General features: G+C 45.7%; 1 protein-coding gene across 1 annotated transcript; it reads left to right on the forward strand.

The window, feature by feature from the left end:
- rel (v-rel avian reticuloendotheliosis viral oncogene homolog) lies at positions 1-22,225 on the forward strand. Its single transcript, XM_068741176.1, has 10 exons — positions 1-12; positions 1,262-1,401; positions 1,766-1,914; positions 2,088-2,179; positions 18,111-18,251; positions 19,481-19,585; positions 19,701-19,919; positions 20,028-20,093; positions 20,201-20,275; positions 20,398-22,225. Exons 1-10 carry the CDS (start codon positions 6-8, stop codon positions 21,270-21,272), a joined length of 1,869 nt encoding a protein of 622 aa, XP_068597277.1. The 5' UTR covers positions 1-5; the 3' UTR covers positions 21,273-22,225.
- Positions 22,226-23,649: the final 1,424 nt, after the last annotated feature.

Below are 23,649 nucleotides of genomic sequence, written 5' to 3' on the forward strand. Positions count from 1 at the left end.
CCATCATGGACCGTGAGTATAGAACCTTTTGCTAATGATTCGTGAAGCGGCTAAACGCTAAGGAAGCAGGTCGGTGGGATTCAAACAAACAAGCTTGGGCTCTATCCTTGTCACTTTGGGTACTGTGAATACTTTTAAATGAAGGTTTTGGACGTGGGATACATCCGTACTTGGTCCTAGGTACTGCGGTTGTGTGGAGACAGAGCCCCTTCGCCTGTTGGGAGGGTTTTCAGTGTTTTGGAGTCGGTAATGATTAGACAGCAGCAGCGACTGGGCAGCGAAACACCACAAACCAGTTTGAAGTCCAGCGATGTCTCCGATCTGCGTGTATAAATACGTGTCCTTTCTTCCTCAGTTCTATTGCCCTCTTTGCTGGAGGACGAGCGTAACTTCAGTAAGTCCACTTCATGTCTGCTTGTCTCTACAAGTCACCGCTTCGCCGTGTGACGGAATTGCAGTTTCTTTCACTTCCTCCTTTAGAGTTCTTCCCATCGCAGCGTGAATTTAAAGGAGAACTTGCTTGTTTATGCAGTTTGTGTTTCTATTTTGTGTGTGTGTAATTGTATCTGCCTTCTGTTTGGAGCTAAAGTATGCATATTGTGGGGGGAGGGGGGGGGTATCGGACGTGTTTCATATAGTATCAGTGTGTCAGCGCTGCTTATCCTTATCCTGTCATCACATTTTATGTTTTCAAATTCGACACAGTTCCCAGATCAGTGAAAGCCCCCTCCCCCCCTCCCTCCCAGGGGTCATGTAGGGTCAGTGCTGTTTCCATGCTTAGCTCTAAATGCCTCTAGCGATGATTTTAAAACACCTTCACACCCAGTCATGATAGACGTCAAGCTCACACTCGATTCCATTTCCGTGACGACTTGAGAGTCCGAGTCAACAAGTCAGCAGCTGCCTGTCGGAGGCAGGTTCCACTTTTACATTTTAGACATGCAGCGTCTCCAAAGCGAGAAGAAAAGTACCGCATTAACTCTGGAACTGATCCTCAACCATTTCCGGACCCTACATTCAGCGTTAACTGAGGTACTAAATGTCATAAAATGGGCCGTGGCTGTAGTCCTCACTACTGACTATATGACCCTTTGACTCTTTAGGATCCATGCTTGGCAAATCCGTGGGACGTATTCATGGCGTAATGACCTGAAACCACAGATTTGTCTCGCTTGTCAACGACTTCAACGTTGCTCTGCATGTTCTTGGCCTCTACGTTTTCACGTCGCTGCTGACCGTTACCGTCTCTTGTGTTCCTCAGTGGCTGAGCCAGAGGCCCAGATTTTCGAGCAGCCCAAGCAGAGGGGGATGCGCTTCAGGTACAAGTGTGAGGGTCGCTCGGCTGGAAGCATCCCCGGCGAGAACAGCTCTGACAACAACAGGACCTACCCCAGTCTGCAGGTCAGCGAGCAGGCCTAGAATTCAATTCAGTTAAATATTATTTATACAGCGCCAGATCACTACAGGAAGTCATCTCAAGGGACGCTACAGGAGTAGCAGGGAAAGACAGAACCCAGCTTGACCCAGAAACGCAAGCACTTTGGAGACGGAGGCAAGGAAAAACTTCCCTTTAACAGGCAGAAACCTTGGACAGAACCTAAGACTCTGTCCAAGAATCTTTTCAAAGGATTATATCTCAAGGGAATCAGCTCAGTTGATGCAATTGAAGAATATGATTTTCATTGTCTCTGCATGTGTCTTCTTGGCCGTCTCTTTGGCCGTCTATCGGTGTGTGCCCATAAAGCAGCCTCCTCTGCCCCAACAGATCCTGAATTACAGTGACAAAGGGAAAGTGTGTGTTTACTTGGTGACCAAGAATGAGCCATACAGACCACATCCTCATGACCTGGTCGGGAAAGACTGCAAAGATGGATTCTATGAAATGGAGTTTGGACCGGACCGGAGAGTGATAGCGTGAGTCCCCTTCCCGAGTATCGGGTGATTTCTCGGATCAGTCTCGGCTCAGTTGCAGATCGTGGCTGTGTTTCACACCGAGGTCTGCATACTTTGCTGAAGTGAGGCTTTCAGTGGTCAGAGTGCTGCTTTGCAGTTTTATACAGTCCTCTGTCATATTATCATTGATACAGTTTCCAGAATCTCGGTATCCGGTGTGTGAGAAGGAGGGAAGTGAAAGATGCAATCATGCAGAGGATTGCCAGAGGGATCAACCCCTTCAGTGGTAAGTCCTTCCGTGCTCGGTCGTCATAGTCTCTGTTCCTGTTTTCACTTGTTGCAGGGGAGCAGACATGCAAACTGACAGCAGAGTAGCTTGATTCACATAGTAGATCCCAGCTGTAGATCCCAGCTGTAGATCCCAGCTGTAGATCCTAGCTGTAGATCCTAGCTGCAGATCCCAGCTGTAGATCCCAGCTGTAGATCCCAGCTGTAGATCCCAGCTGTAGATCCCAGCTGTAGATCCCAGCTGTAGATCCCAGCTGCAGATCCCAGCTGTAGATCCCAGCTGTAGATCCCAGCTGTAGATCCCAGCTGTAGATCCTAGCTGTAGATCCCAGCTGTAGATCCCAGCTGTAGATCCCAGCTGTAGATCCCAGCTGTAGATCCCAGCTGTAGATCCCAGCTGTAGATCCCAGCTGTAGATCCTAGCTGTAGATCCCAGCTGTAGATCCCAGCTGTAGATCCCAGCTGTAGATCCCAGCTGTAGATCCCAGCTGTAGATCCCAGCTGTAGATCCCAGCTGTAGATCCTAGCTGTAGATCCTAGCTGTAGATCCCAGCTGTAGATCCCAGCTGCAGATCCCAGCTGCAGATCCCAGCTGCAGATCCCAGCTGCAGATCCCAGCTGCAGATCCCAGCTGTAGATCCCAGCTGTAGATCCTAGCTGCAGATCCTAGCTGTAGATCCCAGCTGTAGATCCCAGCTGTAGATGCTAGCTGTAGATCCCAGCTGTAGATCCTAGCTGCAGATCCCAGCTGTAGATCCCAGCTGTAGATCCCAGCTGCAGATCCCAGCTGCAGATCCCAGCTGCAGATCCCAGCTGCAGATCCTAGCTGCAGATCCCAGCTGTAGATCCCAGCTGTAGATCCTAGCTGTAGATCCCAGCTGTAGATCCCAGCTGTAGATCCCAGCTGTAGATGCTAGCTGTAGATCCCAGCTGTAGATCCCAGCTGCAGATCCCAGCTGTAAATCCTAGCTGTAGATCCTAGCTGTAGATCCCAGCTGTAGATCCCAGCTGTAGATCCTAATCCAAACACCTAAAGAAAGAAAACAAATGGTCAACTGAAGTAAAAGTTAGAATATTACTGGACTGAAGCAGGAAAACCAAGAGTCAAAGATACTAGCGTTGTAGTTCTCTAGATCGGTTTTGGTCTCGGTCTCGGACTCGGACTCGAAGGCATTTTTACTCGGTCTTGTCTCGGACAGGGCTGACTCAGGATTTTTGATCAAGACCGTTTGAGACCAGCTTGTTTTTGCTGATCAGGAATATTAATACTAAAAAGAACATCGTCTGCCGTTCTCTGTTCTGGTGAAAGTTCTGTGTTGTGAAAGTTCATGGCTGTGCACCTAAGTTGGCTGGCAAAGTTAAAGAAAAGTATTTTAAAATTGCATTGCTGAAAACAAATGTCAGGGTTATTTTCACTCCATTTAATTTAAGCCTTATTCCGGATTTTTCCTTCACATTTTCTGGCTTGTCAGGACAATTCAGTTTTAATAAGTATGATTGCAAAATTTGTAGAAGAAGTGAAACAAATTTGATTAGATTTGAGATTCGTTTCATTCTGTTGGTTCAAAAACAACATGGCAGAATTAGTTTTAGTTGCAAACGTAATGAAAAAAGATACTGGTTATTCTGTTCTGTCTTGTTGGGATTTTTCATTGATATTTACAGTCTCGGTCTCGGTCTCGACCTCCAAGTGTCTCGATCTCGATACGCTCTAGTCTCGATAATGTCTCGGTCTCGATACGCTCTAGTCTCGATAATGTCTCGGTCTCGATACTCTCTCGTCTCGATAATGTCTCGGTCTCGATACGCTCTAGTCTCGATAATGTCTCGGTCTCGATACTCTCTCGTCTCGATAATGTCTCGGTCTCGATACGCTCTAGTCTCGATAATGTCTCGGTCTCGATACTCTCTCGTCTCGATAATGTCTCGGTCTCGATACTCTCTAGTCTCGATAATGTCTCGGTCTCGATACGCTCTAGTCTCGATAATGTCTCGGTCTCGATACTCTCTCGTCTCGATAATGTCTCGGTCTCGATACTCTCTAGTCTCGATAATGTCTCGGTCTCGGTTGGTGTTGTCTTGACTGCAACACTAAAAGACACCAAAGTGAACTAAATGACACCACAGATATTTAATGTTTGTGCATCCCACCAAAAAGTACTGAAAGCACTAAATATAAAACGTTTGTTTTGTAAACGATGGTCCCCTTTAGAGTCAAGTTTGCAACACGTTTTAAGCACAACTTTCAGCACAGTGTTAGCCTATTAGCTAAAGTAGCTACTGTAATCATCGGTACATTGCAGATCAGCCACTTAACGCTCGATCTTCTGCATTCCTGCCATCGTTGTTCGCCGTGATGGCGTTCGTGCTCAGGCTCACAGTGGCCTTCTCCTTCCACCGAGCTAAGCAAGGGTAGATCTGCAGTCACTAGTGCATGATGGGACATTTCATCATCTGTGCTGGTAGCATCTCAGCCATACATGCTAAGAGGCAGTAAGAATGGGCCTGCTCTGTCCACGTCTTCTCCTTGTGCTTAATGCCAGATGGTTGCCCGTCCGACGAGCCGATCTACGGCGTGTTTCAGGCCACGCAGCTTCATATTGCTTTGGTTTGAAACTGGCCGGTCGCTGACAGAGGGAACCCAAAAGCACGACAGGAGAACGGAGTCCAGTAACGTAACTTTAAGTGGTCGGCCTTAACCAGCAGACGAAACGGCATTCGGGTCAGGCGAACGGGCAGAGTTTACAATCCAGGTGATCGATCCAATCAGGCGAGAGACAATGAGACTAGCAGGGTGAGCACACGCAAGTCAGAACTGGAACAGAAGCACTGGGGAGCGGGAACAAGTCGCCAACAAGCTGGCACAGGAATGAGCACTGAGCAGAGTCTACGCAGAGAGAGGCTGCCGAAGAGACGAGCAGCAGGTGTCCCGAGCAGCACAGGGGACGGACGTGGGTGAAGTGATGGCAAGAGGACGAGGATCTGGGAAGACGGGGGAGGGTAGTGCTGACCATGGCTCATGTACGGACCCAACAACTGGATGCTACACGCTCGGACGCGTCTCCACGGAGTGCTCAAGTACCTCTGACTCATCTCGATCTAAAGTTCCAAGGATTATGTTGGTTGTCCATCTGTCCAGGCAGGACGGGCAGGACGGGCCAGACCTCCCGTCTCCTGCTGCGCTCCCGATCGTAATGCCACGTCCTCGTTGGACCTCTTCATTCTGCTGTGCTGCAGCGCAGACAGGCGGAAGCGCTCGTGTGCAAACAGGCACCGAGCTGCTTCCCCATTCTTGGTCACAGTTGCTCAATTGAGCAGAGTGCATGGTGCCACGTGAGAGATGGGGGGGGGGGGGTCGGCGGGGGGGTCCCCGGCGCTCAGAGAGGGTGGACGTCGGGCACGGCGCTTTGCATCACTGGAGCAGCATGGAGAAAATGAAGAGTGCCTCTTCAGTTTTTGGGGTTTGGTACTGATCTAATATTACATTTCAAATAATGAACCTTAAAATGAGATCAGCATTAATAACTATAATTCAGTCGAGTCCATTCAGCTAATGAACATTCCCCAAGCGTTCCGTGTTAGCCTGTTAGCAATGGTCTGCGCACAAGACCCAGCTGAGGTGCTTCTTAATGCTCTAAAGAGACTTCAGTGAATATTAGTAATCAGAGATGGATTAAGAAGCGTCTGATGGATCATCAGAGGTCGTCCTGCGCTTGTCTTTTCCTTTCGCTTATATCGCATAGACGGGTGGACTGAAAATGTCCTTAAATCGACAGCTAAATATTATAATTTAATGCTGTTAATCTCAGAGGGGCTCCAGATTAAGGGAAAATGGAGAACCGTTAGTCACCACAGGCAACACGGCAACACCATGCATGCCGGCTTTGGTCCAGAGTTTCAGTCGGTCCTCGGTGAATGAGGAACCGCGAGACGCGATCTGAGGGACGTGGACCGATCTGTGTCGGTCTCTGGCTAAAGATGAGCAGGTTTGGGCGACATTGGTCACCTGCTGTTTGACCCCTAACGCCGATGGCGCTGCTCAACCAGTTAAACCATCGTGTTGAAGTGCAGGTGCCCACTGGGGCTGGTTGCCAGCGGCGACGGGACGACGGCCATGTTGGTGTGTTTTTGTTCAAACTTCTCTTTAGCTCACTTCTGCTTTGAAACTCGACCACTTCCTGTGTCAGAGGAAGATACGCCTTCACCCCCCCCCCCTCCTCATCGGAGCCCCTTCACACCCATCACACAACCACCTTAAACACTATGACATGCACACAACCCCTGACCTCCACTCATGACATGGTGGTGTGTGTGTGTGTGTGTGTGCGCATGTGGAGCACTGATGCCCGACAGGAACAAGAGTCCTCAAACAAAGCTGAGGACCTTCTGTGTTGAGTTAGCAGGGGGGGGGGGGGGGCAGCCTCAGGCCGATGGACTGCGTGGGAAAGTGAAACTACACGATTGCGTGTGAAAGCAGAGCGGCTGCTTGTGGAGCAAGCGAAGGCTGTTTGTGCGTTCGGGTGAGAGGAGGGACGGAGGGACGGAGGGACGGAGGTAAAAGTAGTGGTGAGACTAGAAGGTGCTGCAACTGTGAAGAGGCTTCAGCCCCCGCTGGCCGGTTAGGGTGGCTGGTTAGGGTGGTCGGTTAGGGTGGCCGGTTAGGGTGGCCGGTTAGGGTGGTCGGTTAGGGTGGTCGGTTAGGGTGGTCGGTTAGGGTGGCCGGTTAGGGTGGTCGGTTAGGGTGGTCGGTTAGGGTGGCCGGTTAGAGTGGTCGGTTAGGGTGGCCGGTTAGGGTGGCCGGTTAGGGTGGTCGGTTAGGGTGGTCGGTTAGGGTGGTCGGTTAGGGTGGCCGGTTAGGGTGGTCGGTTAGGGTGGCCGGTTAGGGTGGCCGGTTAGACCAAAGACTGTCAGATATTTCATACAAGTGTCTGAGAACTGCGTTAACTTGTGTAAAAAGTTCTAGAAGAATCTGTGTCCTGGATGATGATGATGATGAATATATTTATTAGATATAATGTTAGAGTACAAGTACAGTCACACAGTAGCATGTATTACAGTACAAATAAAGTCAAACATCCTGTCTAAGAGGAGCATTTCTAAAAAGCCCTTGCGGTCTTGTTTCCGTTGAAAGTCCTTCGTACATAAATCATCCACAATTAACAATACAAATAAAAATAAAACCAATATTAAATTACTCAATTGATGCAAAGTAACATTAGAAAAACAAAAATAAAATGATTTTACACCGCCAGTGCAAACTAACAATTAATCCAAAATAAATTACACCACAGATGCAAAATGACAATAAATAACTTACATAAATAACAATAAATTACTAAGGCAATTAATATGTGCAACGTAGGTGGACAAAAAAAAGGAGGGGGGGTTGATCTGGAGAGAGTCGTGATGACTATCTCCGTTTCTGTCCCCCTGAAAGGTGTATTTTTAGGGCCGTTTTGAAGGAGGCCAAAGAGGTGCATGTTTTGAGGGCAGGAGTCAAACAGTTCCACCCTTAGGTGGCAGTATTGTAGAAAGATGATTTACCCATGTTAGTCCTGTGGGAGGGGGTAATCAGGTTGTTGTTTGAGCTCCCTCTAGTGTTGTGGCTGTGGGTGTCACTAAATCTGTGGAGGTGTTTATTCAGGTATGCAGGGATTGAGGGGACTGAGGGCAGAGCTGCATTGACTATTTTAAATGCCAATCCCATTTTGAGTTGTTTAACCCTGTCTTCTACCCTGAGCCATTTTAGGCTAGCAAAATGTCCAGGAAGAAGGTGGGTCATGGGCCCCAGATTGAGGAGTAGCCGAATCAGTTTGTTTTGGGAGGTTTGGAACCTGGTTTTCAGGGACATTTTGATGTTTTATATATTTATTAATTTCACACAGAGAATAACAAACAGACATACAGACAATACAAAGAATAAAAATAGAAATAAAGAAAACAAATAAAATAAAAACAATGTAAATAAATCCCACCCAAACCCACCCCTGTTCACTGTCAATCAAACAACATATTACATTTCACATCAATACAAAATAAGACCTATTGTACTTGAGTCAGCACAAATATGCTAGATCGAACAAACGGTCACTCCTGGACCTGCGTAGAAGGTTGGTCAAAAAATATTAGAAAAGGCTTCCATACTTTATAAAATTCTTTTTCAGAACCCCTCAAAACAAATCTGATCTTCTCTAGTTTGAGTTAAAATAATATCTTTAATCCACTGTGACACAGTGGGTGGCGCTGCATCCTTCCACTTCAAAAGAATTAATCGTTGTGCCAGTAGTGTCGAGAAGGCAATTAATTTCTGACCCCCTGCCGGAAGTGAAAAACCTTCAGTGTCAACCCCAAACAAAAATAATAATGGATTATGTGTTATCCTGATGCTGAATATGGAAGAAAATATATCACAGACACCCCCCCGAAATTGTTGTATCCTGGGACAGAGCCAAAACGTGTGGATCAAAGTGGCATCTGCCGATTTACATCTTTCACAAGTTGGGTCAATTTGAGGGTAGATCTTAACCAGTTTTGCTTTGCTAAGATGTGCCCTGTGTACCACTTTAAACGGAATAAGGCAGTGTCTTGCACACATGGAGGATGAATGAATATTCCTTAAAAAAATTTCCCAGTCTACGTCAGAAATACCTTTTTGGAGATCCTGTTCCCAGGACCGCTTGATAACAGCCATTGATGTGGAACTCAAGCGTGAAATCAAAACAAGCATTGCAGAAACAGCCTTTTTCTTGATCGGGTTAAAACACATGATCTCATCAAGTGTATCATTTGGAGGTTTAGTAGGGAATCCTGAAATGGAGCCTGAAATAAAATTTCGAATCTGTAAATATCTGAAAAAATGAGAGGCGGGTAAATTATATTTATTGGTCAACTGTTCAAAAGAGGCAAATGTGTTTTCAATGAATAAGTCTTTTAAAATTGTCAGCCCTCGTCTCTGCCAGCCATAAAATGTAGCATCATGTAATGAAGGTGAAAAACAATAATTAAGTGCAATTGGGCTTTCTAAACTCATCTTCAAAAGACCAAAATGTTTACAAAACAAAGCAAATTTTGATAGAATTATGGACTATGGGATTGTCAGTTGTCCAGCTTTTTGATAATGGAATTAATGCACCAGCAACAGACGACAATGAAACAGAACCAAAAGAGAGCTTTTCCATCTCTACCCATGCAGGTCCGTTGTTGTCATGTTGATGGTGCATCCAGAAAGACAAACATCAATTTGAAGCCCAGTAATAATTCTGAAAATTTGGCAAAGATAGGCCTCCATCTTGTTTTGATTTCTGCAAATGTTCTTTACGCGTGGCTTCCTACGGTTCCAAAGAAATGATGAAATTATAGAATCCAACTTCTTGAAATAGGTATTAGGAATGTACACAGGAAGGCTTTGAAACAAGTAGAGATATCTGGGTAATACAGACATCTTAATCACGTTTACTCTTCCAGCTAGCGAGAGGGGGAGAGGTAACCATTTTGACAGATCTTGTTGCGTGTTAAGTTGTAGTTTGGAAAAGTTTTCTTTAAAGAGATCACAACATTTTTTAGTCACAGTTATGCCAAGATAAACAAAACTGTGTACAGCAATCTGAAAAGGAACTGTGATTGTGGCTAGTTTAGAGTCAGACATATTTAAAGGCAGTAATTCACTTTTGTAGAGATTTAGTTTATAGCCTGACACAGGACCAAATTTATTTAAAAGTTTCAGAATAGAAGGAATTGTTACCTCCGCCCTCGATACGAACAGCAGGAGATCATCGGCATATAGAGATAGTTTATGTTCATTACCAAAACGTGAAATGCCATGAATAGATTGATGGTTCCTAATAGCTATCGCCAAGGGCTCGATAGCTAGCACAAAAAGGAGAGGGCTGAGTGGACAGCCCTGACGAGTTCCACGGTGAAGGTTGAATGGTTTTGAATAATGGTTATTAGTAAGCACCATGGCTGTGGGGCAGGCATATAATAATTTCACCCAGGACAGGAATGAAGGTCCAACTCCAGACCTACGCAAGGTCTCAAACAGGTAATCCCACTCTACTCTATCGAAGGCCTTCTCCGCGTCCACAGAGAGAAGACACTCGGAGTCTGCTTGGCTAGGTGTATACAGTACATTAAAGAGACGGCGAATACTAAAAAAAGAACGTCTATTCTTAACAAAACCAGTCTGATCAGGGGAAACAATGTTAGGCAGAACTCTTTCCAGTCGATTGGCTAAAACCTTTGCTAATATTTTATAGTCCGAATTTAAAAGGGAGATCGGCCTATATGACCCGCATTCTAGAAGATTCTTATCCTTTTTGGGAAGAAGTGTTATGCAAGCTTGATTTAGACTATTGGGAAGAATACCTTTGTCAAGTGAATCTGTATATAGTGTAGCTAAAACAAGGGTTAATTTTTCAGCAAATCTGGCATAAAACTCACTCGGCAGGCCATCAGGGCCTGGTGAACGGCGAGATTGCAATGATTTAATTGCTGTCATGATCTCCTGCTGTTGTAAAGGTGCATCCAAGGCAGAAATCCCACCCGCTGACATAGTCGGCATTTTTAGGTCTCTGAAAAAATCAGAAATATGATTAGGATCATTGGCACTATCAGAGCTATACAAATTATAATAGTAACGTCGGAAGACATCATTTATCCCTTGCTGGTCCATAACAGTCTCCCCATCTTGGGATGTAACCCCCTTAATAGTTTGTTTGGCCCTTGCACATTTCAACTGTCTTGCCAGAGCCTCCCCAGCTTTATCTCCATGCTCATAAGTGTCACTTCGGTTCTTTAACAGTAAATATTCTATAGAATGTGAAGTTAATCTGTCATATTCTGCACCAAGCTTTAAACGTTCTTTATACAAGTCCTGGGATGGGTTCTGAGAGAACCTGATATCTAGATCTGCTATTTGTTTTTCTAAATCCTTTTGTTTCAAAATAGAGACACGTTTCTTATTAGCGGCAAAGGATATCACCTGGCCACGAAGATAAGCCTTAAGAGCTTACCATACTGTTGAAACTGAAACATCAGGTGTCATATTAATTTCTAAAAATAAGGAGATTTGTTCAGAAATGAATTCTATAAAATTTTCATCGCTCAACAAAAGAGAGTTAAATCTCCAAAGTCTTCGTGGAAACGTCACACCAGGTATGTGGGTCAGATATAACAATAGGTTGGTAATCACATAACTTAACATGAGAAGTTAATTTGTTGTCAGTAAAGAAATAATCAATTCTGCTATAGGTTTGATGGGGATTTGAAAAAAAAGAATACCGTCTATCCTGTGGGTGCAAGAAACGCCAGATATCTGAAATGCCATAAGTCGAAAGAAAAGACTGTAAACATGAGGCCGATTTTGTAATTGAATATCCCGTTCTTACAGATGACCTATCCATCCCAGGGTCTAAACATAAGTTAAAATCACCCCCCATAATTAACAAGTGAAAATTCAGACTTGGCAGAAGACCAAAAACGCGTGAAAAAAAGTTGGGGTCATCACAATTTGGGGCATATATGTTAGCCAATATGACTTTAAAATTAAAAAGTGAACCAGTTACTATAATATATTGGCCATTAGGGTCAGCTATGGTTGATGAGGGATTGAAATGGACCTTCTTGTTAACCAGTATTGCAACACCTCTAGCTTTCCCTGCAAAAGTTGAATGGAAGAGCTGCCCCACCCAACCACGTTTCAAACGGGTATTATCTGCAGTTTTAAGAATGGTTTCTTGAATAAAGGCTATGCCAGCACTCATATTTTTCAGGTGAGTGAGAACCTTTTTTCTTTTAACAGGATGGTTCAGGCCTTTAACATTCCAGGTGACCAGATCAACGGAGGTAGCCATTGTGATGTACAATAGAGAATATAGTTTTAATATTTGGACAAAGGCTCTCCAAAGCAGTATTTGTCATCTCAATTTGTGACTGACTGCTCCAATAGGATAAAATAAAGCAAAACATTGGTCTCATAGCAATGACAGTTGAACACAAAAACCCTCCCATAAACCCTCTAAACCCCCAGGCGACACTAGCTGTCAAAACAAACAGCACACCTACCCTATCTAACTGAAGAACCTCCTTAATTATCATACCTTAAACTCCTTAAACCCGCATAGTAAAGTAAAATAACAACAAAAACACAGGAGTCAAGTAAACCCGTCATTCAAAATAAGTGCAAATACTTATATCGTCTTATAGCCACATGGATGTACAGTACATCGAGTTTGGACAGTTAGTCGATATAGATGTATAATGTTATTTACTATCAAATATTGTCCCACGCTTCTTCAAAGTGGTTCAGTCTGCCTTGAAACCTTCCATGAACTTCTCTGCCTCTGCCGCAGAGCCGAACGAGTGGCGCACGCCATTGGCTTTAGTGATGCGTAGCCGCGCCGGGTAGAGCAACGAAGGTTTCAGGCCCATCTCGTATAAGTCAGACATGACCGACCTGTACTCTCTCCGTTGGTTAACCACCTCGGGGCTGTAGTCTTCGTAGATTCGGAATGTTTTATCCATGTACTTCAGTTCATTTCTCCTCCTGGCCTCCCGTATCAGCAGCTCCTTGTTTTGGTAGCGGTGAAAACAAACAATGGCAGGCCGAGGCCTGCCTCCAGGAGCTGGTTTGGGGGCAGGGACATTTTGATGTTTGAATAGCAGGAGGTGCTAGCATAGTCAAAGAGGGGCTGAACGAGGGCTCCAGCAAGCGTCCGGAGAGCACTTTTGTTGACAAAAGCAGACATCCTGCCCAAAAATCTTGTTCTTTGATTGACTTTTTTGATCACCTTAGTTGCCATAATATCACCAGACAGGTATTTGTCAAGAACACAGCCCAAATAGGTAATCTCTTCTTTGCTGGAGATGACTGTATTATGGAGCGATCAATGATTACAAGGGCTTTTAGCCAAAAGACATTCAAAGGGCAGCCGTACCCGCGTCTGTGCGGCTGGCTGCCCTCATGACTGAGGACATGCTGGAGACATGAGACAATAACTTAAACTTGGCGGCGCACAGGTTGGCATCAAGGAGCGACACACGAGAGTCGTAGTTCGGGGAAGACGAGAGACAAAGCAACAATACGGTGACTGGAGATCTGGACCGCAGTGATTTTAACGCAGTCAGATGATGAGGGTGGGTCGCAGGTGTGTCTGCTCCGAACAGCCAATCTGTCCTGCCACGCCCATTAGAGAGAGAGAGAGAGAGAGAGAGAGAGAGAGAGAGAGAGACGAACCAAAACCAAACCCTGACATGATTAATACTGTTCCCTGAAGCTGCACTTAATTATAAAACTAACTACTATTTTGAATGTTTATAGTACATTCATATTTACATATTATACAATGTTATCGTGAAATAGGAGCATGGAACGGGTACCGAGCCGTCTTGTTTCGGGTAACTGGGTGTTTTTGGAAACGGGCACTGATGGTGAGTCCCTGGATTCCTGCTTCAAATCCTCCACCATTGATCCTGTCCCCAAGAAGCCAAGGTCACCTGAAGACCCTCACCGCCCCCCCTCCTGGACCCGCTGCAGTTCGCCTACCGAGCCAACAGGTCTGCGGACGACGCAGCCAATCTGGTCCTCCACGTCAGCCTGCAGCACCTGGACTCCCCAGGAACCTACGCCAGGATCCTGTTTGTGGACTTCAGCTCAGCGTTCAACACCATCCTCCCGGGACTGCTCCAGGACAAGCTGCTCCAGCTCGACGTGCCCGACTCCCTCTGCTGGTGGATCACTGACTTCCTGACGGAGCGGAGGCAGCGTGTGCGGCTGGGGACTATGGACTCGGACTATCAGCACCGGATCCCCCCCAGGGCTGTGTACTTTCCCCCTGGCTCTTCTCCCTGTACACCAACTGCTGCACCTCCAGCCATCAGTCCGTCAAACTGATTAAGCTTGCGGACGACACCACCCTCATCGGGCTCATCTCGGACGGTGATGAGTCTGCCTACAGGAGGGAGGTGGACCGGCTGGAGTCCTGGTGTAGCAGCAACAACCTCGAGCGGAACAGCCAGAAAACAGTGGAGATGAACGTCGACTTCAGGAAAGTCACAGCCCCACCGCCCCCCCTCGCCCTCACAGACTCCCCTACCCCCATCTCCATCGTGGACTCTTTCTGCTTCCTGGGCACCACCATCACCCGGGACCTCCAGAGGGAGCCGAGCATCAGCTCCTGCCGGTTCCTGCCGCTGTTCTATTCGCACTGTGTGATTTGGATCGATTTTACTGCTGCTGATCTGTGGATCCATCTTGATGCAGCTGTTTTTGAGGTTGGTTTTTGTAGTCCTATTTTTATTGTATGTACTGTCATTTTATTTGTAGTTATTTCATGTTTCATGTTGCACGCTTGCACCGGGGGACAATTCCTAGTTTGTGAATCCTTTCACTGGCAATGGTGAATAAATAGATTCTGATTCTGATGCTGGTGTGTATGCTACATGTAGCATTGTTGTAGCATACACACCAAGCTGACTAAGTGTCCGGGATTTTAATGTTTTGTTTTCGTCAAATAAATGATAAAAACAAGGTGTCACTTGGAGTTGGATGTGACTTATGCTTACGGTGGCGCAGGTGGTTGAGAGGGTCGTCCTACGATCGAGAGGTTGGCGGTTCGATTCATGGCTCCGGCACATGTGTACACTGTCGTGCCCTTAGGCAAGGCACTTCACCCACATGGCCTGTGTGAGCGAGTGAATGTCGGTGGGGTCAGGAGGGCTGATGGATCGGATTGGCAGCCTCGCCCATCTTATGAATGAATAATGCACATACAATCTAAAGCGTCTTTGAGTATCTAGAAAAGCGCTAAATGAAATCAATGCGTTATTATTATTATGCAAGCTCGTGATCGGAAATCGGACCCAATCACGAGCTTGCGGACTCGATCGGAATCGGACGTTAGCTCCCGATCAGGATTCTGATATTTATGGGTAGTTATTGTCATTACTTTTTAATCAGATCTGGAGTTACGCTGTGGCACAGAGTGAGCCCTCTCTATTCCAACAGAAACGCCAGCGTGCGGCGTGATGTCACTTCCTGTGTTGAATGCTGCTAAACACGGAAGCAGCTTGAAGCTTGTCGTGCGAGTGTGTCTGCGGCGTGGAAGTATTCTGAAGTGGACGACAACAACCTGTCGATGGAGCTGCTGTTCATTTTATTTTAAATGTTCGTATTTAATTAATATTTCCTGTTGCACTAGCCCAAGTCCAAAGTAAAAAAAGTATTTTATTTATTACTGGAATGTTCGAGCGATGCCACAGAAGTGCTCTGTTTAAGAGTTAAATGTTGAAATAAGATGATTAAAATAGAAAATAAGGGACATCCTGGATCCGTTTCTTTATTTTTTTTTAAATGTATTATAGAAGTATCGGATCGGGACTCAGTATCGGTTCAAAATCAAATAACTCGGACTCGGGGGAAAGAAAAACCTGATCGGGACGTCCCTACTTCAGAAAAGGAATGCAAATGTAACCATTAAACCTTATGTTAGAAGGTTTAGTGGTTGTAACTCGGATAGTACCTGTATACTATGTTGGACATAGAAATATCCATACATGTTCATGTACATACATTTTATTCTAATCTTCCAAATAATATTTCTTGTACATTTTTTAAAGCACTGACAGAAATACTACTGTCCATTTGTTGTAGTGATGCGTGAATGTACTTCAGATATCGCCATCATGCTCGCAGCGCTAGTTCTGTCTGCGCGCCACAGGAAATGAAACCTTCTCAAAAACCAAACGCCATTCGTGGAAATTTCACTCGTGCTTATCGGGTTTCTAAACAGCTTTCAGCACATTTGAATATCTGATTGTCTCGTGAGTCTGGTCACATTCACCAGGTTAGGGTCTGTGCACGGCAGCTGCGTGTTTAGGTGAAGGGTCATTTACCTGCTTGTAGCTTGTTGCCACTCTCAGTAACATGTTAAATACGGTTAGCTTAGCATGAAGACTGGGTACAGTGGGAACAGTTAGCATGGCTAACTTATAATATACCACCTATAATATCCCTTCTGATCTGTAGCTGCTGCGCTGACGGCCGTGAGAAGAAAGCAGAACTGTGTGTCTTTGCTTTTGTTGTGTATTATATAAACATGGTGCGTGTGGACAACTATAAAACAAAAATAACTTGTATAACTTGTATGCGTTAATATAACAGACTCGTAAACGGCGTTTAGGATTTGACTTCACTTTCTTGTCTTGTTTCACCACTTTCACACACGTCGCTCGTGCATCTGTGTCAGCCACACACACACACACACACACACACACACACAGGCACACACACAGGCACACACATGTTTTTCTGCCCTGAGGTGAAGTCCTCAGTATATCACAGAGGTGTGACGTACTGTAGGCAGGGATAGGAGAATGAAACTTGTGTGGGTGTTTCCCAGTAGAAGAGCTCTATAACTTGTGTGAGTGTTTTGTGTGGGGCTTTATTATTTTATTATGGAATACTTTATTGTCATTAACAGCACAGTACAAGTACGACAATGAAAATATGTTCGATGAGTGAGCATCGGGCCGCTGCAATCTCTCGCGCCGCCAACGACTCTCTTCTTCGAGAAGTTGCCGAAATCAGAGAGAAATGCGCGTGTGTGTGTGTGTGCGTGTGGATCAGGGGTCTGCAACCTTTTTCATGACGCCTGTCACAATATACTCTGGCCCGACGTACCAACACTTCCCTTTAATGAAATAATTTGTAAATCATCTGAGTTTTTTGCAGTATTTAAACACGTTTACTGGACTACCAGGTGCCTTAGTTGACCGTTTCTCGCGTTTTGTCTCAAAATGCCGCGAACGCTCGATGTCCTACGCTCCACACTTTCACAGCAGAGGGCGCATATCGCCCGCTCTCCTGTTGAGATAAATCCAGACTCCCTTCTGCAACTATGTTGAACAGAACAACTGGAACTTGGTTTACCCGCCATGCTAACAACGCTGCTAAGCTAGCCGACTGAACTCCCAAGAGCCTCGCGGTGACGCGCTGAATCAAGGACGTGCGTGATCACATCCGCGCACTCGCAGCGTAATAATTTACACTACGTACTACTAGTAGTACTTTCAGCTTGTCCCGTGAGGGTTTGTTACAATATTTAAGAACATTACATTACGTTACATTTTGTTTTTGTCTGCTCTCTGTCTCCATCGCTTCCCAATCCATCTCCTTGTTTTTGACTCTCCTCCAACCTCCACGCTCGCTCGCTCTCTCTCTCTCTCCCCTTCTCAACCCAGCCGGTCAGACAGATGGCCGGCCACCATGAGCCTTAGGTTCTGTCCAAGGTTTCTGCCTGTTAAATGGAAGTTTTTTCTTGCCTCCGTCTCCAAAGTTCTTGCTCTTGTGGGTCAAGTTGGGTTCTGTGTTTCCCTGTTAATCCTGTAAAGTGCCTTGAGATGACTTCCTGTCGATCTGGTGCGATAGAAATAAAACTGAATTGAATTGAACAGTAGTCTGCTCCAGTTCTTGTGAGGTGTTAAATATAATAAAATACAATATTTTTTGCCTCTAAATATTTCCTGCGTGTCTCTCTCTCTCGCTATATATATATATATATATAATTTTTATTTTTATATTGTTTACTCATTTAATGTATTCAATAATACTTTAAGTGTACTAAGGTACTAAGAGGGTAAGTATTCAAAGCAGATATGAAAAACTTAGCCGGTGCGTTTTCATAAACACACAAATGTCTTTTTGTTTAAAGATAATCCAGATATAATCTTGTCCCCATTTCACTGGGTCTAATTGTCAGTAGAATGTAGTTCCAGTGAAAATTCTTTCCACTTAAATCTTGATTGGAAATGATTCTCACTGTTTCATCCTTTCCATTGTTTGCTAGTTGTGTGTCTACGTGCTGTGATAATAAGTGAGCTCCTGCATTTGCTGACCCCTTGGCGTGTTTGTGTGTTTGCATGTGTAACCTCAGTGCCACGTGAGAAGCTGTTGCAGACGGAGGAGTACGACTTGAATGTGGTTCGTTTGTGCATCCAGGTTTTCCTGCAAGACAAGAACGGCCAGTACACCCGAACGCTCAAGCCCATCGTCACCAACCCCATCTATGACAACAGTGAGTGGCCGAGCTCCGCTTGCTCCAGCTGGCACCATGTTGGGAAATCACAACAGAGAACGCTAGAGGAAATTGTGACGTTCATGTCTGGTGAATTCATCACAGCCAGAGCTACAATCTTATGAACCTCACAGTGGAGCTTATTCGCTGTTTGATTGGCAGCAGTCGACTGGTTAAATAAAAAACCGGCATTCTTTACACATACAAAGTGTAGCGCACAATAAAAAGGGCATTTAATTAAAAAAAAGTCAGGATGGTCTTTGCTTTACTTATAAATGCAGTTCACTCCCAGCCAGCACTTGACTTGCTAGCTGTGGATCATAGCCAGCCATAACTTACTCTGTAGCTCGGGGGGCAAACCTTTTTACTCGCGGGCCACAGTGGGTTCTAACATTTGCCAGAGGGGCGGGGCCAGGAACAGTGTTTGTGAGGACTAATATAAATGACATGTAAAAGACATTAGATGACATTATTTACAACATTGCTTTTATAGGCAGCATTACAGGGAAAAGGTCAAATTAATTAGGTTTAATTATAATAAAATTTAGACAAATTCGGCGGGCCAGATTATAAAGCCCAACGGGCCGTATATGGCCCCCGAGCCGTAGTTTGCCCATGCCTGCTGTAGCCAATGAATCGCAAATCGAATCCCTGGGACCACAGCGCCTCCTGCCATGAAACATGAAAACTGCGTGCCTCCTCTCGTTCCTCTTTTTCTGCTGTTTTGCGATTACTCAGCTCAGGAGACACGCTACATATACACAAAACACCAGTTCACATTCATCAGCTTAGTTCATTCGCTGCAGAGCGTATCGGCAGAGTTAGCCTAGTCACCGCCCAATCCACGGTGAGGCACAGCCGGCTGGTGCGTACGGGCCACACAGCAGGCGCCACCTGCTGCCACGTGGCCCGCGGTGAACGACCTGTGTTCCTCACACAGAATGAGAAAGAGGAAGTTCTTTACACACGCTAACCCTGAAACAACACCGTTACCATGGAGCACTTCCTCTTCTGACAGCAGGCGTCTGACATGGGGCTCGGTTTGAGAGGCATCCAATTGTAAACTGCCACACACACACACACACACACACACATTACTGAATCACTTCTGCCGGCTTGGACCGAAGTTGAGCTGAGAGAGATCCTGGCATTGTCACTTTGTTACGCTCTGATGCGTTGGATCGGTTGGAGCTGGGGGATTACATGTTAACCACATTGTGCACCGTCAGGAGCTCCAAACACAGCTGAGCTGAGGATCTGTCGGGTCAACAGGAACAGTGGCAGTGTGAAGGGAGAGGACGAAGTCTTCTTGCTGTGTGATAAAGTACAGAAAGGTACATCCCACCCATGCTCCATTCCATTCATTCATTCATTCATTCATTCATTCACAGCCGCGGTGCCCTCCGCGTCACACGTGGGTTCAGTTTTACATTCTACTATTTCCTCTAGATGACATTGAAGTGCGCTTCTTCTCCTCTGACGGCTGGGAGGCCAAAGGCTCCTTCTCCCAAGCCGATGTTCATCGCCAAGTTGCCATTGTCTTCAAGACTCCGCCCTATTATAACACCTCCATAATGGAGTCAGTCACTGTGCACATGCAGTTGCGCCGACCTTCTGATCAGGAAGTCAGTGAAGCGATGGACTTCAGATACCTGCCCGATGACAAAGGTACCAAACTAGCACTGCTGCCCTGCTGCTGCGTGTGATGGAAGTCAAGGGGGCCCAGTCCCCAGGCAGGTTTGGGTGTCACATGGTAACGTTTTATGTTTGCTATAGATCCGTATGGCTACAATGTGAAGAAGCGAAAAAGAGAGAACCTGATGAGGATGTCAGAATTGTCAGGTGAGATGTGGCATAAGATATGACATCGATGCCAATGAGACTCCATATGAGCGTGTCCTTTGTATTTCAGTGTGCATCAGTAGATTACTTTTCTGGCTTGTCTTCAGGTGGTCAATTTAGTTTCCTGCCAATGAGCAGACCAAAAGCAGGACCACCGAGTAGCGTGGGCCACATGCGGAAAGGTAACAGCTTTAACTTTCCCTTCAAATAGCCACGATGAGATTTGAATCAAATTAAACTATTACCTTCAGATCATTATAATATTGCCCTGCTACACAGGTAAAGGTCACCATGTGTTTTTCAGACCTCGGCAACATGTACCTGGGGCAACACCCAACAACTGTAATGCAGCAACAACCAACTGCATCCAGCCAGCCCTACCAACACACACAGGGTCCTACCATACCGGTCAGCCATTCCTGGGTAGTGCCCAACCCAGCACTCTCAATGGACGTTGCCACCATGAACCCACCTGGTGCCATGAGCCATCTACCAAGTCTTCATAGATCCAGGCAACTGCAGCCGAACCGTGGGCCAGGGTACTCTCGCAGAGTGGAACACAACAAATTTGAGAATAATGTACTTCCTCAGCTCTCCATGAGGGACTTGCAGTGCTTGGACGCTGCCCCCCAGGCCCATGGAATGAGCCAGTCTGAGTCTCAACCATTGTTCCACCTACAGCACCAAAGGGAAGAGATTACTCCTGAGGCCCAGCCCCAGAACAATCAAGAGAAACAGAACCAGGGTCTCCAGACTGTGTGGCCCAATTTCAATACTTTAAATCAGATACAAAATACTTTTAATGGACCAGTACCTGGAGGTGGAGGGGGGGCACAGGCGATTAATTCTTTCCCTTTCCTAGACAGAATGGAAGGAGATGATTTTCTGAAGGGTCTCGTGGGAGGTGGGGCTCAGACCGGCTTCCAGTTCAAGCAGGAACCCCAGATGTCTATAGGACAAGAGACCAATGCTACAATGGAGGCCCCAAGGGAAAGCCAAGGAAATACTTACACTAACTTGCTTCCTCTTTCTATGAGCAATGGCGCCAACATGGATCCAATGAGGCAAGATGGTAGCAGCAACGCCCAGGCACAGCCTTGCTCAAACAACAGCAAGGCCTCAGAAGGACACTATCCAACTTTGGCCGACTGGATCAAAGCAACTCGGCAAAATGACTAAAAGGAATACGGTTCCAAGCAAAGTGCTGGTCTTCCTCAACCCTGCAAAGCAAGAAAACTTGCATCAGCCATTGCGAGCGGTGACCATCAGTGGACATTTGCTTTAGTCATCACGTGCTGATCAGACAATGGATTGGCTTCCAGCTGTTCCAAATGACTGTGGTTTATTTCCTTGTTTAATAGAGACATTGCCCAGAATGCCTTCTATACCTGTCTGACCAAATGGGGCACTGTCATCGGTCGTTGCTTGGATTTATTCACCTGGAAAGACCGGCCCAACCCAGGATACCACGTTGCATCATTGGTCTCATCTCCGGTCCTCATCGGCTGGCTTTCTGGTGTTGTGGACCAACAATAGATCTTCTCCATTCCAGTCACTGAAACTGAGCTGAGACCTGCTGGCCTCTCGACGATGAAAACATGCATGTGGGTGATCTGTGGTCTCATGATAACCTCAGTGAGATGATGGTGGTTTCTGAAATCAGATTTATGAACACGTGAGACTAGAGTTGTCTTTGCATGTTTTTCTCAGCATATTGCATAGTAATCAATATTTACAGTTTTTTTTTTATCTTATCAGGGATATTGAAAGTACAGAAGAAAATAATATAATAAGGGCTTACTTTTTACTGCTTTGGAAATAATCCAGATCTGTTGTACTGTTTTACATTCGTTCATCTTCTTGAAGATGAGATTATCGTAATTGTCTCGTCTTCGGTCGCTCATCCGAATCCGGTTCACGCCCATCCCAGCTGAGGAGCGAATGAGGATCTGGGTAAATGACTTGCTTGAGGAGCAGTGGACAAACCCTTTCTCCTGTGTGCGCTCACATTTAGCCCAGCCCACCCAAACATCTTTTTTATTCACTTTCAGAAGCGTTTTCATTTTAAACGACAATATTTTTTGTTAGATTAATATTTTTGTTCAGTTCTGAATAAATTGAGTCTGATTTAATCTGTCATTGAATTTTGTACGTGTGTGCGTGTGTGTGTGCGTGTGTATTTAAATATATATACAAATATCACCCATCTGCTTTCCAACAGTTAGCAGCGAGTGAGTGAACAGAAATTTGTGTTTGATTGCTGTTTTTTTGCTTTTGGGTCAAATCTGCCCTGGATCATGGGAAAAACGTTTAAAAATATGCATTGAAGCTTTGGTCTCCGGTTTTAACCCATAGTGCGCCATGAAAGATCATAGCCCTGGTGTTCCATCTTATCTTTAATCACAGTGACAGGAAGAGTCAAACGGAAGAAGCATCATAACCTGCCCGCAAGGAGTCCGGAACTCCGTTATCTTTGCACCACAGTTTCATGTTTACAACAATGTTGTTTGCATTTATTTTTTTTCACAATTAAGTAGTGAATGTCATTTGGTGATGACCTGAAATGTCTTTGTCGTTATCGAGACTACACACGTGTGTGTAGCTATGAGAAACCGGAGAACCCTGGTTCCGTTGGCTTAATAATCATACTGGGGTTCTTAGAGCCAACTTCTTTCTAACATGAAAATGCTCTTCCAGTCCCAAAATGTTCAGAAATGCATTTATGTCCACTGGCAGTGCAGTGGTTCTGGGTTCAGATCCACCAGTGGTTCTGGGTTCAGATCCACCTGTGGTTCTGGGACTTTTCTGTCCCGTCTTGATGTTCTCCCTCGTCTGCGATAGTTCTCTCAGGTTCCATTCAGTGCTGCTGGAAGCAACAAAAGCATGGACAGCAACAGATCAAAGGTTGTCAAATGTGTAAAGACTGTGTGTGTGTGTGTGTGTGAGAGAGAGAGAGAGGGAGAGAGAGAGTTAACGTTTGCCTGCTGCAGTCTCTCTCTTTCAGTTATTTCCTAACCATGTCCAGGAAAAGGCGCGCTCGACCTGTTTAGCTACCTACTTCCAGTAAAGCCCCGCCTTCACGGCTTCGTCTCCACCCTTTTTCTCAGCCCCTCCTCCCCGCACTCCACCCGCCCCCCGCCCCTCTCTCTCTCTCTCTCCCTCTCTCTCTCTCTTTCAAGCTTGCAAAACCTGCCAACACAAAAGGTTGCTGACATCAAAGTGCATCCGTTCACGCTCCACCCAATATTATCTCACCCAAACAAAACGTGCGCGGCTGGATCCAATAACGCCGATATAAAAATGGATTAGAATCGTATTGATATTATCATTCATACGATTTTGGTGTTCATTTATCAGTTGGCATTGCTGATTTTGGGATCTGACCTTCGTCAGCGTGTGTTGGAATATCCAGCCTCCTCTCATGTTATTTACTAAATGAGTTTTAGAACTGGTGAAGGATGTTCTGACTTTCAGACGTCAAGCTTCAATGCAGTTAGAAAAGCTTCTGCAGAGTCTGGTCCCGTGCATCAACTCGTGGAACGATGCCGTAATCGCA

This window comes from Brachionichthys hirsutus, chromosome 7 (genome assembly GCF_040956055.1).
Source record: "Brachionichthys hirsutus isolate HB-005 chromosome 7, CSIRO-AGI_Bhir_v1, whole genome shotgun sequence".
In the NCBI taxonomy this organism is placed as follows: Eukaryota; Metazoa; Chordata; class Actinopteri; order Lophiiformes; family Brachionichthyidae; genus Brachionichthys; species Brachionichthys hirsutus.